Raw genomic sequence first — 13,306 nt, forward strand, 5'->3', positions numbered from 1 at the left:
TAATGATGAAAATAATAATTAATAAAAAACTAGCATTATTTGTAGAACCTGACATCAGGGCTGGAATGTTAAATAACAATGCCTGAGACAAGGTATATTTTTGCGGCCCATTCTTTCCTCCTTAATTTACATGCTGCAAGTATTGCAATATAGTGCAGTCTCTGAATATTGGACAAAATATAAAAATAATAATATATCATATTTGGAAAAATTGTGAAACAATGAAAATATTAGCTTTAAAACAATTAACACAAAACAGGCATTGAAAACAAAGCAAATAAATAATATGAATCTGAATGCGAAGTGAATCTCTGCTGTATTGCTCCTCCTGCTTGCTTTTATAAATAATTTGACGGTTTCAAACACTCCTGCAAGCTAAAGGGCATCTGACCTTTTTAACTAAACCTGTGTGGTGTGAACTGTAGAGACTTTTAACAAACATTGTGACTGGCACCTTAAACAAAGTCCAGAAATTAGCAAAATTTAACAAAATGACGTAATCGGTATACTGGGCAAGAAAAATAAAAATAAAATAAATGAAAGATATTGCAGACAAAAAAGAAACAAGGTACAGAACTGGCGTTAGAATCAGAGAGTTGGAATGTTGCTATTGTAAGGTGTCCCATTTTTTATATCTTCTTCTATCTAGTTTTAGCATCCAAATAATGAAAATTCAAAAGGTTTTCTCACATATATATATATATATATATATATATATATATATATATATATATATATATATATATATATATATATATATAAGGTAACACATTCTAATACTGGAAGAGGTTTCCATTTTGTGCCACTTTACCACTATATTTCCTTCTATACACCCAAGTTAACACCTGCATGTATGGCTTTTTAATAAATTAACTTAATTACTCTAAGTAGCACCAATATTAGTAGCAAACAGATGGGTATCTGAATTCCGTGACAGTATGAGCCAGCTTCCCCATAAAAATGACATATCCTCCTAGTCTGTCTATAGCAACGTCGATTACAAGTAAAGTTGGAGAACAGACGTGCCAGTTGACATTTATCTAAAAGCTACGAGGTATTAAGCAGGACATTATGCTGAAAAGAGCATGTATAGAAACTTTCATCACTTAAACACTTTTGACCTTTTACAACAAATTTATGCTAACTCGGCAGTGTTCCTTTTTTTTTTTTACTGTCTAATGTAAAAACTGCTACTAATACCAATTTTACATTATTTGTATCTTGATAGGAAACACAATGCCTTGTTTTGCTTGTTTTTGTGTGACAGTCCAACAGACACTAAGACAACTCAGCAGGCTATTCATGTCAGCGTTGGAAAATGAAAAGAGAGAATATTAAATTAATTAAAAATGCTTTTAAATGAAAAATGGGGCAATTTAAAATTTGAAGCTGCCGGCTTAGTAAAATCATGATGATAACATCTTGGCTTCTGAAGTTTAAATTTTGTTGTCTTAGTATTGACTATTGCTTTTACAATAGCATAAATACAAATGAATGCATTGTTTAAAGAGTTGTGCATATTTATTAGCTTGTCACCTTCTAGTATCAGTTCAATTACAGTACCTACAATAGCAATATTTTATTAGAATGAATTGTTGGAAGCCTAATTCAGTATTACATGACTTTCATTTCACTTGATTACCATGCATCTACAGGCTAATAGATGTATTTGTAACTTAATTTAAAACTGAAATGTCTGAATATAGTAAATTATTGAGTTCCCATATTTTTAGCAGAGAAGTTCAACTGCTTAAGTGCCTACAGTATTATTTAATCTATTTTTGTTAATTTTATTTTAATATTGACCACCTGGAAGATTATTGTAAAAGATGCGTACAGTATACTGTATGTGTATCTATGTTGCTGATTCACTCCCTGTCAATCTCCATTATTTAGAAATGCTCAGTTCTATGCAAATGACTAATCTCTCCTTACTGGGTCAGGTAAATTAATAACCTAAGACATATTAATAAATACTATAAGCAGCGCTTTTTTGCCAAAAAAAAGCTTAAGAGCCTTAGTATGTGCTAAACAGTAAAGGAGTTTACATGAGCTAAAGTGTTACTGTCAAAATAATGGGAACACATCTCTAACAGAGAAATATGTGTTTAACTAAAGGTAAGAAAAAAAGTACTAAAAAGCCACCGGAAGTTGGTCCTTGGCTTGTAAAACTTCACCTGGCTGATAATGAAATAGATGCCAAAGGAGAAGAAGGATTAAGAAGCCCATTGCAGTTCATACAGATGCTCTGTTTGTGAGTACTGCATTTTGTGTACTCTTCTCTTTGTTTCATGAAGTACTTATAGATAACAGAGATCTTCTGTGATGTAGTCAGCAGGACTAAGCTACATTTCGGTCCATTTATGTTGTTTACAGAAATATATTGAAATATATAAAAAGTAATCTGGAAGAATAAGAATGGAAATCCACCCTAAAAGAAGGTTAAGTGTCTGAGTGTCTGTCCATTTGCTATGTGTCTGTCATTCCAATAGATGGTACATCATAAATATTAACAATGGTTTTACAAATCCCATATTAAATGTTATATAACAGAGACATATGCATTGAATGATGCATTGCAAACGTTAACATTGAGGTCTACATTGATTACTTAGATTTTTAACTTGTTTAAGATGGTAGCGCAGCTAGTTAATAAATAATAATGAATATTTTTCTAGCACAGACATCTGCCTGGATGACATTTCTACCACCATGGACATCTGCAAGAGGGCAAAATAGTGCTCTTTTGAATTATTTAAATAATTTAAAAATCAATGGTGGGCTTTTCTGTGATCAAGTGATCTATCTATCTGACTGATTGTCTGTCTGCCTGTCCTTTGAGTGTTACTAATATTGTAGTATGATTAAGGAAACCTCTGTGAAGCAAAACATGAATGTTAATATAGCATTCCTACCTTTTATTGCTACAAAAACCGTATCTTTTCACTCTTGACACTGCTAGAATTTTAGAAAATCTCCATAATTTGTATTATAAATTTCTGTAAAATGAGTACATGCTTTAACAAAAAGACTTTCTCTTAAAATTGATGACTTTGCTCACATTTTATAAATTTGAATGAAGAAAGAAAAATGGCTGTTTTGCTCCAGCTGCCATTTGATTGCTAATGGCCACATAAGGAAAGGACCGCATGACAATGAGAAGGGTGGGTCTTTTACATCTCTGCATAAGAAAATCATGTTTTGGAGTAAATTTTTGCTATTTGTTACCTGAGATAAAAGTATGACAATGGCACCATGTAGTTTTCTGCCACTTCTAAATCATTTAACTAAATCACTTTGTAAGTGATTGGTGTCCCAGGTCACTACCAAAGGTGTCTGCATTACAAATTGTGGTATTAGTGCTTTATTGGTGGCGACCCGACACAGACTGACACCAGAGGCACGTATAAAAAAGCAAAAACTTTTATTTTCTTCCCTGTGAACCCCACAGACACAACACAGTCCAAACACAAATAAAGCACCCAAATCACCACACTCTTCTCCTCCACTCCTCTGAGGGCAGCTTCGTCCACCTCCTCCCGACTCTGGCGCCCTGAGTAGTGGCTACAGGCTCCTCTTATAGCCCACCCGGAAGTGCTGCAGGTGCTCATTGACCTATTTCTGGCTGCGCTCCCGCCCAGACAGGCTCGTTATGCCGTTTAACTCTATGCAGCTCCCCCTGGCGGAGGCCACGAAGTCCAACTAAGAAGAGCTCCGGTGTTCCATGTAAGTGGCCCCGACGCAACCCAGGGGAGCTGCCACCAAGTGTTCCTGGGGAACGTAGCATGCATCCCATGACTGCTCCCCCGGATCCAGTGTTGAAGGGGTGTCCCGGCCGGGCATGGGCCCTGGCTGTCCACTATAAAATATAATTGCTTTTTTATATATTTCCAGTAATTTGTCTTTTTACTGCTTAAACCACCAAGCACATCACCACTGGATAATTCAGTAAATCAGAAAAAGAGCAAATAACAAGCAGTTGGCACATACGCTAGGCCAAAATCTTGTTGTCAACAGGGAAAAGGGAAACAGAACATTTAGTATTACAGTATACAAACAATAGAGGAAAAGAAGCCTGTAGTGATATGCACTTCCTTCACGAAGAATGTGTCTGGAAAGTCTGAGCCAGGTGGCTATGCAGCCCTTCTTTTTCTTGTTCTGACTATTCTAACAGCACATAAACACAACCCAAAGCTGGGGTGCCCATGTTTGAAGGTCAACTTGCACTCCCACTGGTTTTCTGATATACTGTGAATTTTTCTCCCATAGCTAGTAGTAATTGCTTAGTGAAAGTTCAGCATAACAGTAAAAGAAGAAAATGAAAACCAGCATATATGATTACACTGATAACAAAGCCAGCAATTTAAAAAATACAACAAATATATTAATTGCAGCAACAACAGGCTCAAGTAATAATAGTATGATCAACAACTACTTCAGAGTTCCAAGACTAAGTGTGTCAGGAACCCATAAATATGGTTGGAAAGAAAACAGATCTTGCAAAGTGGTGGTGACAATCATGCTACTATCATAAAAATAAAATTATAAGCAAGTGATAAATCAAAAATGAGCAATGACATGTTACATGTTGGTCAAACAGTAAGTATTTCACTGCACTCTGCATGTGTAACAATACTGTACTAGAATGAGCTTCTATGAAAATATTAAGCATTAATTCTGTTTTTACAATTCTTCAAGCATGTATACTTATTGTATAAGTAAGTCTAATCCTCACCCTTAGTCTTTAGCCAGTGTAGCCACCTTTTAATATTTGCCCCCTCCTTAGCCGAAACCCAAAGTAATAGCTCTAAAGATTCCCTCCCCAGACTGTTCACCATATAGTATCTGATGATCATTAATGACTTTCACATGTTACAATGAAAAGATCGAGTTCACTCACTTAAAAGTTCAAAAAAGAAAAACATATATTATGCTGCACTTGTCCAGGCTGAATATTTCCTCAGTGACTTTTTAGTATTGTTTTGCTCTAATTCTCTCCATCTGTTTTTAATCTATGTTGCATTAGATTCCATGTTTAGTGGAAACATTAAAGAAATTCCTGGTTTAAAGTTACCTCACTGCTATAGGGGCTCCGCTGTCTTTAGTTTCAGTCTCATTTTCTATGTTTGAAATGCTCCGCTTTGTAATGAAGATAATTCATGTTTGGGTTCAATAGCTGTGGCTGTCACCCACTTAACAGGAGGATTACTGAAGCCGCTGTGCTGAGCTGATGCTGCTCTTGTCCTGTTTTTAGACAAGAGAACAGAAGTTTGAAGATGTTCTGTCTTTGAACTACTGCAAAGTATCTAGCAAACAGTAGAAATAGTGACAAGAATAAAGGGGGATTTTTCTAAAGTGAGAATTATGCTGACTTTAGATGTCTGTGTTTCAGAAAATACATTTCTGATCACAAATTAATTATGCATTTAGTTTTATTATTAGAGGGCTGTGATTTGTGCTCCTGTTTGGGTAAACAACTGGGTTAGCTGAGCTTCTACTAAATTCTGCCTAACTCTCTTGACACTTTAAAATGAATATAAAGAATATTTTTATTTGATGAAAAATAAAGTCATTCAGAATTGTGGAAGATCTTGACTAGTGCAGAGTCATTGAGAACATTTCATTGACTTTTGATCCTTTATAATTTCAAATGTTGTGCCACTGTCATGACCATCTTGATTTAAGCATTATATCAACTGGGACAAGACTGTCAGAGATGCAGAGACTTAAGAACAATTCAAAGAGCTGTCAGGCTTAAAAAAGATGCTCTAAGAACACAGAGACGACAGATAAAATTAAAATCAAAGCCAAAATGAAACAAGAGTTAACAAAGGGCTAAATTCATAAACTAGCTACTAATGTAAAAATGGCAGATCAGATTGGAAAGAAAAGGGACCAGGAGATGACAGACATTAGAATCATAGTTGAAAATGAAAATACTGGTCAGAAATGTTTAGTAACAAAAATAACTGAGTGAAAACTAAAACAAAACTCATAGCCAAAAAAACACAGCAATCTGTTATTTATCCACAAACCAGAAGAAGATGTGGTATCAATCTCTATCTCCCTCTTGCTGTAATAATATGGGCAAATTAGCTGCAAGATTTTTGTGCATCCTGAATGTTTTTATTCTTAAACTGAATATATTTATTCTTCAAGAATACAATAACTTTGATTACACAAATGTAAATGAAATTAGGGTGAACTCATTAGATGTAATGGTAGGGTAGGGTGGCTTAGTATTTTAAAAAACAGTCTTGAAATCCATCTAGATTTCAAGTTCAGATATACCACTAACTTAATAAATGACTCTAAACCATTTGTATATGTCTGTAAGTAGTGTTAAAATTAAAGATAGTGATCATTACGATAGGGAATATATTAAATCAATTTGACCGATAATCGTCAGTGGATGCTGCTTTAAAAAATATTACTGAGGAAAACCTGTAGTTTTAATAGAGCATATCAAGCTAACTGCAGATTAGTTGAGGTTCTGCTGCCATGATAACACTGCATACATGGACTTCACACCTTGTCAAATTTTTTTTCTAAAGCTTGCATGGTGTGGACAGAGTTCAAAAGCAGTTTGAATGAGTTGGAGAGGATGCTGTTGTGTTCTGAGTTGCTGCCTTTTTACATATTTTACAATGATAGCAAATCATTTTTCACTTCAGGTAAGCACATCTTGCCTGAAGAAGGGGCCGAAGTTGCCTCGAAAGCTTGCATATTGTAATCATTGTAGTTAGCCAATAAAAGGTGACATTTCGCTTGACTTCTCACTACAGCCATAATAGCTAACACAGTACAATGCCCTAGTACTACAAGGAGCAGATATGAAGAGTAGGATTTATCTATCCATATATCCATCCTTTCATTTTCTAACTGCTTATGCAGTATGATTTGCTATATAATTTCAAAGACACAAGAGAAAGAAATCAAGTAGTAAAGAAAGTTTACCAAAAAGTTGTAGTAGTAGTATTATCATTGTCATGTCTAATCAACAAGCAACATATCACCACCATATTACCATATCACCATCAAACATAACTTCATTTAATTAATAGAAAACACAAATCATCTTACCTGTGTACTCCTTACACTATTTATGAATGAATATCCTGGCACTGTACTACCACAAAAACTGGCCTATATCTTGAGATTGTTGCGCATCAAAATGAAGTGTTATTTTTATTTGATACTAGAAGCAGCAACTGCCTTGGATCTGGATCCTTTATTTTTCTGCTAGTCTACCTACAGTCTATTTTGGTGTTTCACTTGCTCTGAACCTGCAGGTAGCACTGTTGTTCAAACTACAGTAAAAAGGGAAAAAAAAATAAAGATACCACCAGGGTCAAAAATTTTGGTCAGGATATAGTTTATGGTCTTCATTTGATCAAATATGGGAGGTGCGGATTTGTATACCGAACATGTATACAATATTTACATATATACAGAAACGCACAGATTTTGAGCTTGTCTAGATAAGTAAATTTAAACTTTGGCCCTTTTGTCTGTTAGTATGGCTTCAGTCTGTTCTAGTGCTTCACTTGCTCTGGATCTCAGTGACACAGGTGAGCCACCCTTCTTAAAAATCACAGTAGTAAAAAGAGAACTAAAAAAAAACAATGTTACCCTTTAGGCAGGGTCTACTCTTCAATATTAGCAAACCAGGCGATCATCTAGGGCATCAAAGTCTTCTATGAGCAGCATTTTGTTAAACAAAGTAGATGTAGCTGTTGATATCAAGAGGGTGTTCTTTTCTGTGAATCTCTAAGGGAGACCTCCCCCAACTTCAGGCTTTATATATGACATGCACATACAACTAGTGAGAATTTCCAAGGGGTCCCACTATTCGATCCATCATCTAAAGAAGGAGACAAGGAAGATTTCTGATGATTTCGAGGTCTAGTATGGAGCTGAGCAGTAGACTGTTGTTCTTAAACACTTAGCAGGGCAATTGGTTTAAGGTTGCAGGTTTTGTTCAAAAACGTTTATGCATAGTAATTGTTAAGTACTTCTGAATTGCACAATGTAATTTAGCAAACATGGAATCCACCTTCTTTCTCCAATTACATTATTTAAGTTTTAATAGGAAAAAAGCCCCCTGATTATCGATCACATTGGTCAACTATTTATGTGTTATGGCTTACTAAGTAATTACTTTTTTATCCACTATTTTCTCTTTTCCTGTTTTTGATACTGCTAAGTCTGTTTTTGGTATCCCATTCAGTATATATATTTAATTTAAAATCTGGATGCTTTATTAGGTAGTAGTAGTGCAAGAAGTAGTAGCTGTATGGCAAGCCAATTCTTATTTCAGTGTCTCACCAACATCCAACAGACTACCGCTCTCCAGCACCAATCAAGAATATGTTAAAATATTTGACTTCATTTTTCATCAATTTCCTAACCTGCTTATCCATTTCATAGTCCTGTTCATCCTTTGTTTAAGTGTAATCTGAGTGTGGCTGAAAGTCTACTGTATAATATGATATTCTTTTTGCATCCCATTTTGGACACTGCCTGATAAAGCCTAGACATTGTAGCACATTTTGTTGATTTATATGGGGTAGTTCCTCAAACATTATGTATAATGATGAGCATGTTTCCTTGGTGTCTTGTATTTGGTCATGCTGGCTTTGAATAAAAAAGAGAAACAATTGCTATCTTTATTTATGAGACAGTTCTTCATTCTAGAGACTGAACAATAAATAGCATTTCTGTCATTTACACAAGAAGGGAGCACAGCCACTTTTTAAATGACACATTTTTTTAAAAAAGTTGTATACTGCACCCAGAATCCTTGTCAAGGTCTTACAAGAGTCTAAGGTGAATGTGACCCACTACAGCTGATATGTCTTCATAACATAAAAATGTTATAGGACAATTTATCTATACAACATTGACACAATGATGATGATTAATAAAAACATTTGCACAGGTACATGGGGAGTATGAAGAAATAAGGCAGGCTTGGTTCATCCTTTATGTACGCCATAAAGGAAAAAAGACAGAAAAAAGAAATAACAGAAAGAAGAGCTAGTAGTTCAGCTGAGTCATGGTATAGGCAAAATTGACCTGCATTTTTAAACCCAAGCTTCCCTGCTACAAAAAGAAGCCAGCAAAAAGGGATTACGAGATGGATCGTAAACTTGAATGTAGTAAAAGTCAAGAGGACCAGACACCAAAGCCAAAAACACTACTTAAAATTCATAGGCAAAAATGACTCACTATAATTCTTAAACCAAACATCACTAGAAGAGGGAAACACACTGGAAATACTAACAACAGTCTGAGATGTCACTGACCACGTACTTCAGGCTTTTAAATTGTTCCGCTGATAATGTCAAGAGATGCTAGTTCTGGAAGGTATGTTCTTGCAAAAACGAACTATTTCCTAGCAAAATGTTTGTGCCATTGCATAAACAAAATGCAATTGTGGTAAATCAAACACTTAATGATAACAATTAATAACTGCCTAAAAACAATAACTTATAAAACTACTAATACAAATTGAATCTCTGATGTACAACACATTCCAAAATGACCTTGAAATAAAATGTATTAAGAGCTAAACATATTTTTGTCTTAATCATAAAACTTACTATCCTTTGAGTTAAAATGAATGCTTTTAATTTTGATTACACAGTAAAGCAGTGTTAATGTGAGTGCCCATACCTACAAAATGTGAAAGATGACTTGTATGTTGTAAGAAATATCTAGCAATAAGCCTCTTGATGAACCTGACACATGAATTGCATTGCAGTGCAAAATTGTCCTTGAAAAAAACATTCTTAAGCTTGTTTATCTCCTTAACTGTTACCTTTTAAAATGGTATAGGGGTTCTTTACAGTTGCAATGACTGGCCTTTTTTAATCTTGAATAGATATTGGACTCCCTGGCAATTGCCTTTGTCACATCTGTGATACTGGATTCAAATGTGGGCAGTGATATATTCACTAAAGGTTTCTGCATGCAAGATTTCTCTGCTTAACTCTTCCCACCAGAAGAATCCCTAGTATGGCTTCAGTAAATGCTTGTGACTCTCAGTAAATGAGATTGTGGGTCACCTTCATGGTGACTTGTGCCCATTGCTTCCCAGAGTGTCTACTTACTTTGTAGTCAAGCCTGCAGTAACCCAGGTAGTGAGAAGCCTTTTCTTGCTATTTTATAGGTTAATCAAATTTTCTGCAGAATTAACTGAGCTGGATATGGATGACAACAATGTGGGTGATCTTTGTGGAAGATTAATCCTTGAAGCTCTGAAAGAGAGAAAAGAAGGTATAAAAGTTGTTTGCAGCAAAAGCACTTTTAACTTTTCCATCTTGATTTTTATCAGTCAGTTATTTCAAATGTATATTCTTCTTTTAATTTTTCTTGGTATATTTATAGCTAAACTGCCTGATTTGAAAGTTAAAGTGACAGCCCAGATGAATGCTGATACGTTTAGTGATATTTTAAAGCAGAGCCAGAAGCTGAAATCTACAAAGAAATCCAAAAAGAAGAAGGTAAAGTACATTGAGTGTCTGCTGTTTACTAAATTGTTCGATAATACCTCACAGTCAAGGTAAAGGAAGGTACATTCACTTTTTTAAGAAGGCGCTGCATATCCAATGCATCACTTAGTGTATTTTTATAGTTACTGTTATTTTTACCAGCATCTACAACAGTAGTGTACACATTGAATTCTAATTTCTAAGTGTTAGCACAGTTTTTGTATAATAATAATAATAATAATACATTTTATTCATATAGCACCTTTCCCATGCTCAAAGTGCTTCACAGAAATTCAGAAAGAACAGCAAGGCATATACAATATTGGACATATTTAATAACCTCATAAACTGCTAAATACAGATACATACATGATATATACAACACATTGAAAAAGAATAAGAGACAGTGAACCAGAATATAATGCAAAAATACAAATACTATGTGGAAAAACATGAACAAATAACATAATTTGTGAGCAAACACAAATCTCCCAGGATATCTAGACAGAGAGAGAAAACTAAAGGAAGGGTCAAAAGTCAGGATAAGTTAAACGCCTTCCTGAACAAATGAGTTTTAAGTTGTTTTTATAAAAGAATGAATTGAGTCAGCTGATCTTATTAATTTTGAGAGATCGTTCCAAAGGCTGAGCACTTTAGACCAGGAGGTTTTGTTACCATAGAGGGCAAGTTAGTTTGGGGAACAAAAATGTTACAAGAATTACTGGACCTTAGTGGACAAACAGGAGCATAGTGATGGAGGTGGTTACTGATGTAAAAAGATTACCAATAACTTTCCAGATTGCTTCTTTTGCCTTTTCAGTATTTGTCATCTTCTCTGCTTTGAGGTCTTTCTCAAATTTCACAAATTTGCTCATAATTTTTGAATCCATGTTTATAATGTAAGCTACTCAAAAAATTAAAGGAACACTTTGAAAACACATCAGATCTCAATGGGAAAAAAATCCTGTTGGATATCTATATTGATATGGACTGGGTGATGTGTTAGGAACAAAAGGATGCCACATCGTTTGATGGAAATGAAAATTATCAACCTATAGAGTGCTGAATTCAAAGAGACCCTGAAAATCAGAGTGAAAAAATTATGTGGCAGGCTAGTCCATTTTGCCGAAATTTCATTGCAGCAACTCAAAATGGTACTCAGTAGTTTGTATGGCCCCCACGTGCTTGTATGCATGCCAGACAATGTCGGAGTATGCGTCTAATGAGACGATGGATGGTGTCCTGGGGGATCTACTCCCAGATCTGGACCAGGGCATCACTGAGCTCCTGGACAGTCTGAGGTGCAACCTATATATATATATATACAGCAGGTAAAATAAGTATTGAAAGCATCACAGTTTTTCTCAGTAAATATATTCCTAATAGGGCTATTGACATGAAATGTTCACCAGATGTTGGTAACAATCCAAATATTCCACACATACAAGGAAATCAAAACAAATAGGTCCATAATTTAAGTTATGTGTAATAAAGTGGAATGACATAGGGAATAAGGATTAAACACAGTTACTGAAATTTATTTAATACTTAGTAGAAGAGCCTTTGTTGGTAATGACAGCTTCAAGATGCCTCCTGTATGGAGAAACTAGTCGCATGCATTGTTCAGGTGTGATTTTGGCCCATTCTTCCACACAAACTGCCTTCAAATCTTGAAGGTTCCGGGGGCCTCTTCTATGTACTCTGATCTTCAGTTCTTTCCATAGATTTTCAATTGGATTCAAGCCGGGTGCTTGATTGGGCCATTCTAGCAGCTTTATTTTCTTTCTCTGAAACCAATTGAGAGTTTCCTTGGTTCTGTGTTCGGGATCCTTGTCTTGCTGAAATGTCCATCCTCGTTTCATCTTCAGTTTCCTGGCAGCAGATTTGAATGTCCGGGTACATTTCTCCATTCATCCTTCAATTATATGAAGTCTGCCAGTACCATATGCTGAAAAACAGTCCCACACCATGATGTTCCCACCTCCAAACTTCACTGTTGGTGTGGTGTTTTTGGGGTGATGTGCAGTGCCATTTCTCCTCCAAACATGGTGTGTGTAATTACTTCCAAAGAGTTCCATTTTGGTGTCATCTGACCAGACTATTTTCTCCAAGTATTTTATTGGGTTGTCCAAATGTTGTGCAGCAAGCTTTAAATGAGCTTCAACGTGCTTTTTCTTCAGCAGTGGAGTCCTGCACAGTGAGCATGCATAGAGGCCATGGTGATTGAGTGCATTACTTATTTTTTTCTTTGAAACAACTGGACCTGCTAATTCCAGGTCTTTCTGAAGCTCTCCGCAAGTGGTCTTTGGCTCTTGGACAACTCATCTGATTAATCTTTTGAGTCCTCTGTCACAAATCTTACGAGGAGCACCTGGACATGGCTGGTTTATGGTGAAATGATGTTTTTTCCACTTCGAGATTATGGCCTCAGTGGTGCTCACCAGAACATTCAGAAGTTTAGAAATATGTCAGTATGTCTGTAACCAATGCCATCAGTATGTTTTGCAACAATAAGTTTGCAAAGGTCTTGAGAGAGCTCTTTGTTTTTACCCATCATGAGATGCTTCTTGTGTGACACCTTGGTAATGAGAAACCATTTTATAGGCCATCAATTAGGACTACACCAGGTGATATTAAGTTGCACTGATAGGGGGCAGGATCACTTTCTAAATACAGTTGGTTTCTTGACTTTCCATGCCCTTTTTGCGCCTCCTTTTCTTCATGTGCTCAATAATTTTTTCCCCTGTCATTTTCACTTTATTACATATAACTTATGGACATTTGTTTTGCTTTCTTTGTATTTGTGGATT

The 13,306-nt window shown here is 35.5% G+C and overlaps 1 protein-coding gene across 1 annotated transcript in view; it reads left to right on the forward strand.

Moving 5' to 3' along the window:
• The window catches only part of LOC120533383, a 47,158-nt gene that overhangs the window by 29,720 nt on the left and 4,132 nt on the right, over positions 1 to 13,306 (forward strand). Inside the window, exons 8-10 of the mRNA XM_039760231.1 lie at positions 2,119 to 2,254; positions 10,175 to 10,281; positions 10,393 to 10,508. Coding sequence (XP_039616165.1) covers positions 2,119 to 2,254; positions 10,175 to 10,281; positions 10,393 to 10,508 — 359 coding nt within the window. The remainder of the gene's footprint in view (positions 1 to 2,118; positions 2,255 to 10,174; positions 10,282 to 10,392; positions 10,509 to 13,306) is intronic.

The sequence above is a fragment of the Polypterus senegalus genome, chromosome 1 (assembly GCF_016835505.1).
Source record: "Polypterus senegalus isolate Bchr_013 chromosome 1, ASM1683550v1, whole genome shotgun sequence".
Taxonomy (NCBI): Eukaryota; Metazoa; Chordata; class Cladistia; order Polypteriformes; family Polypteridae; genus Polypterus; species Polypterus senegalus.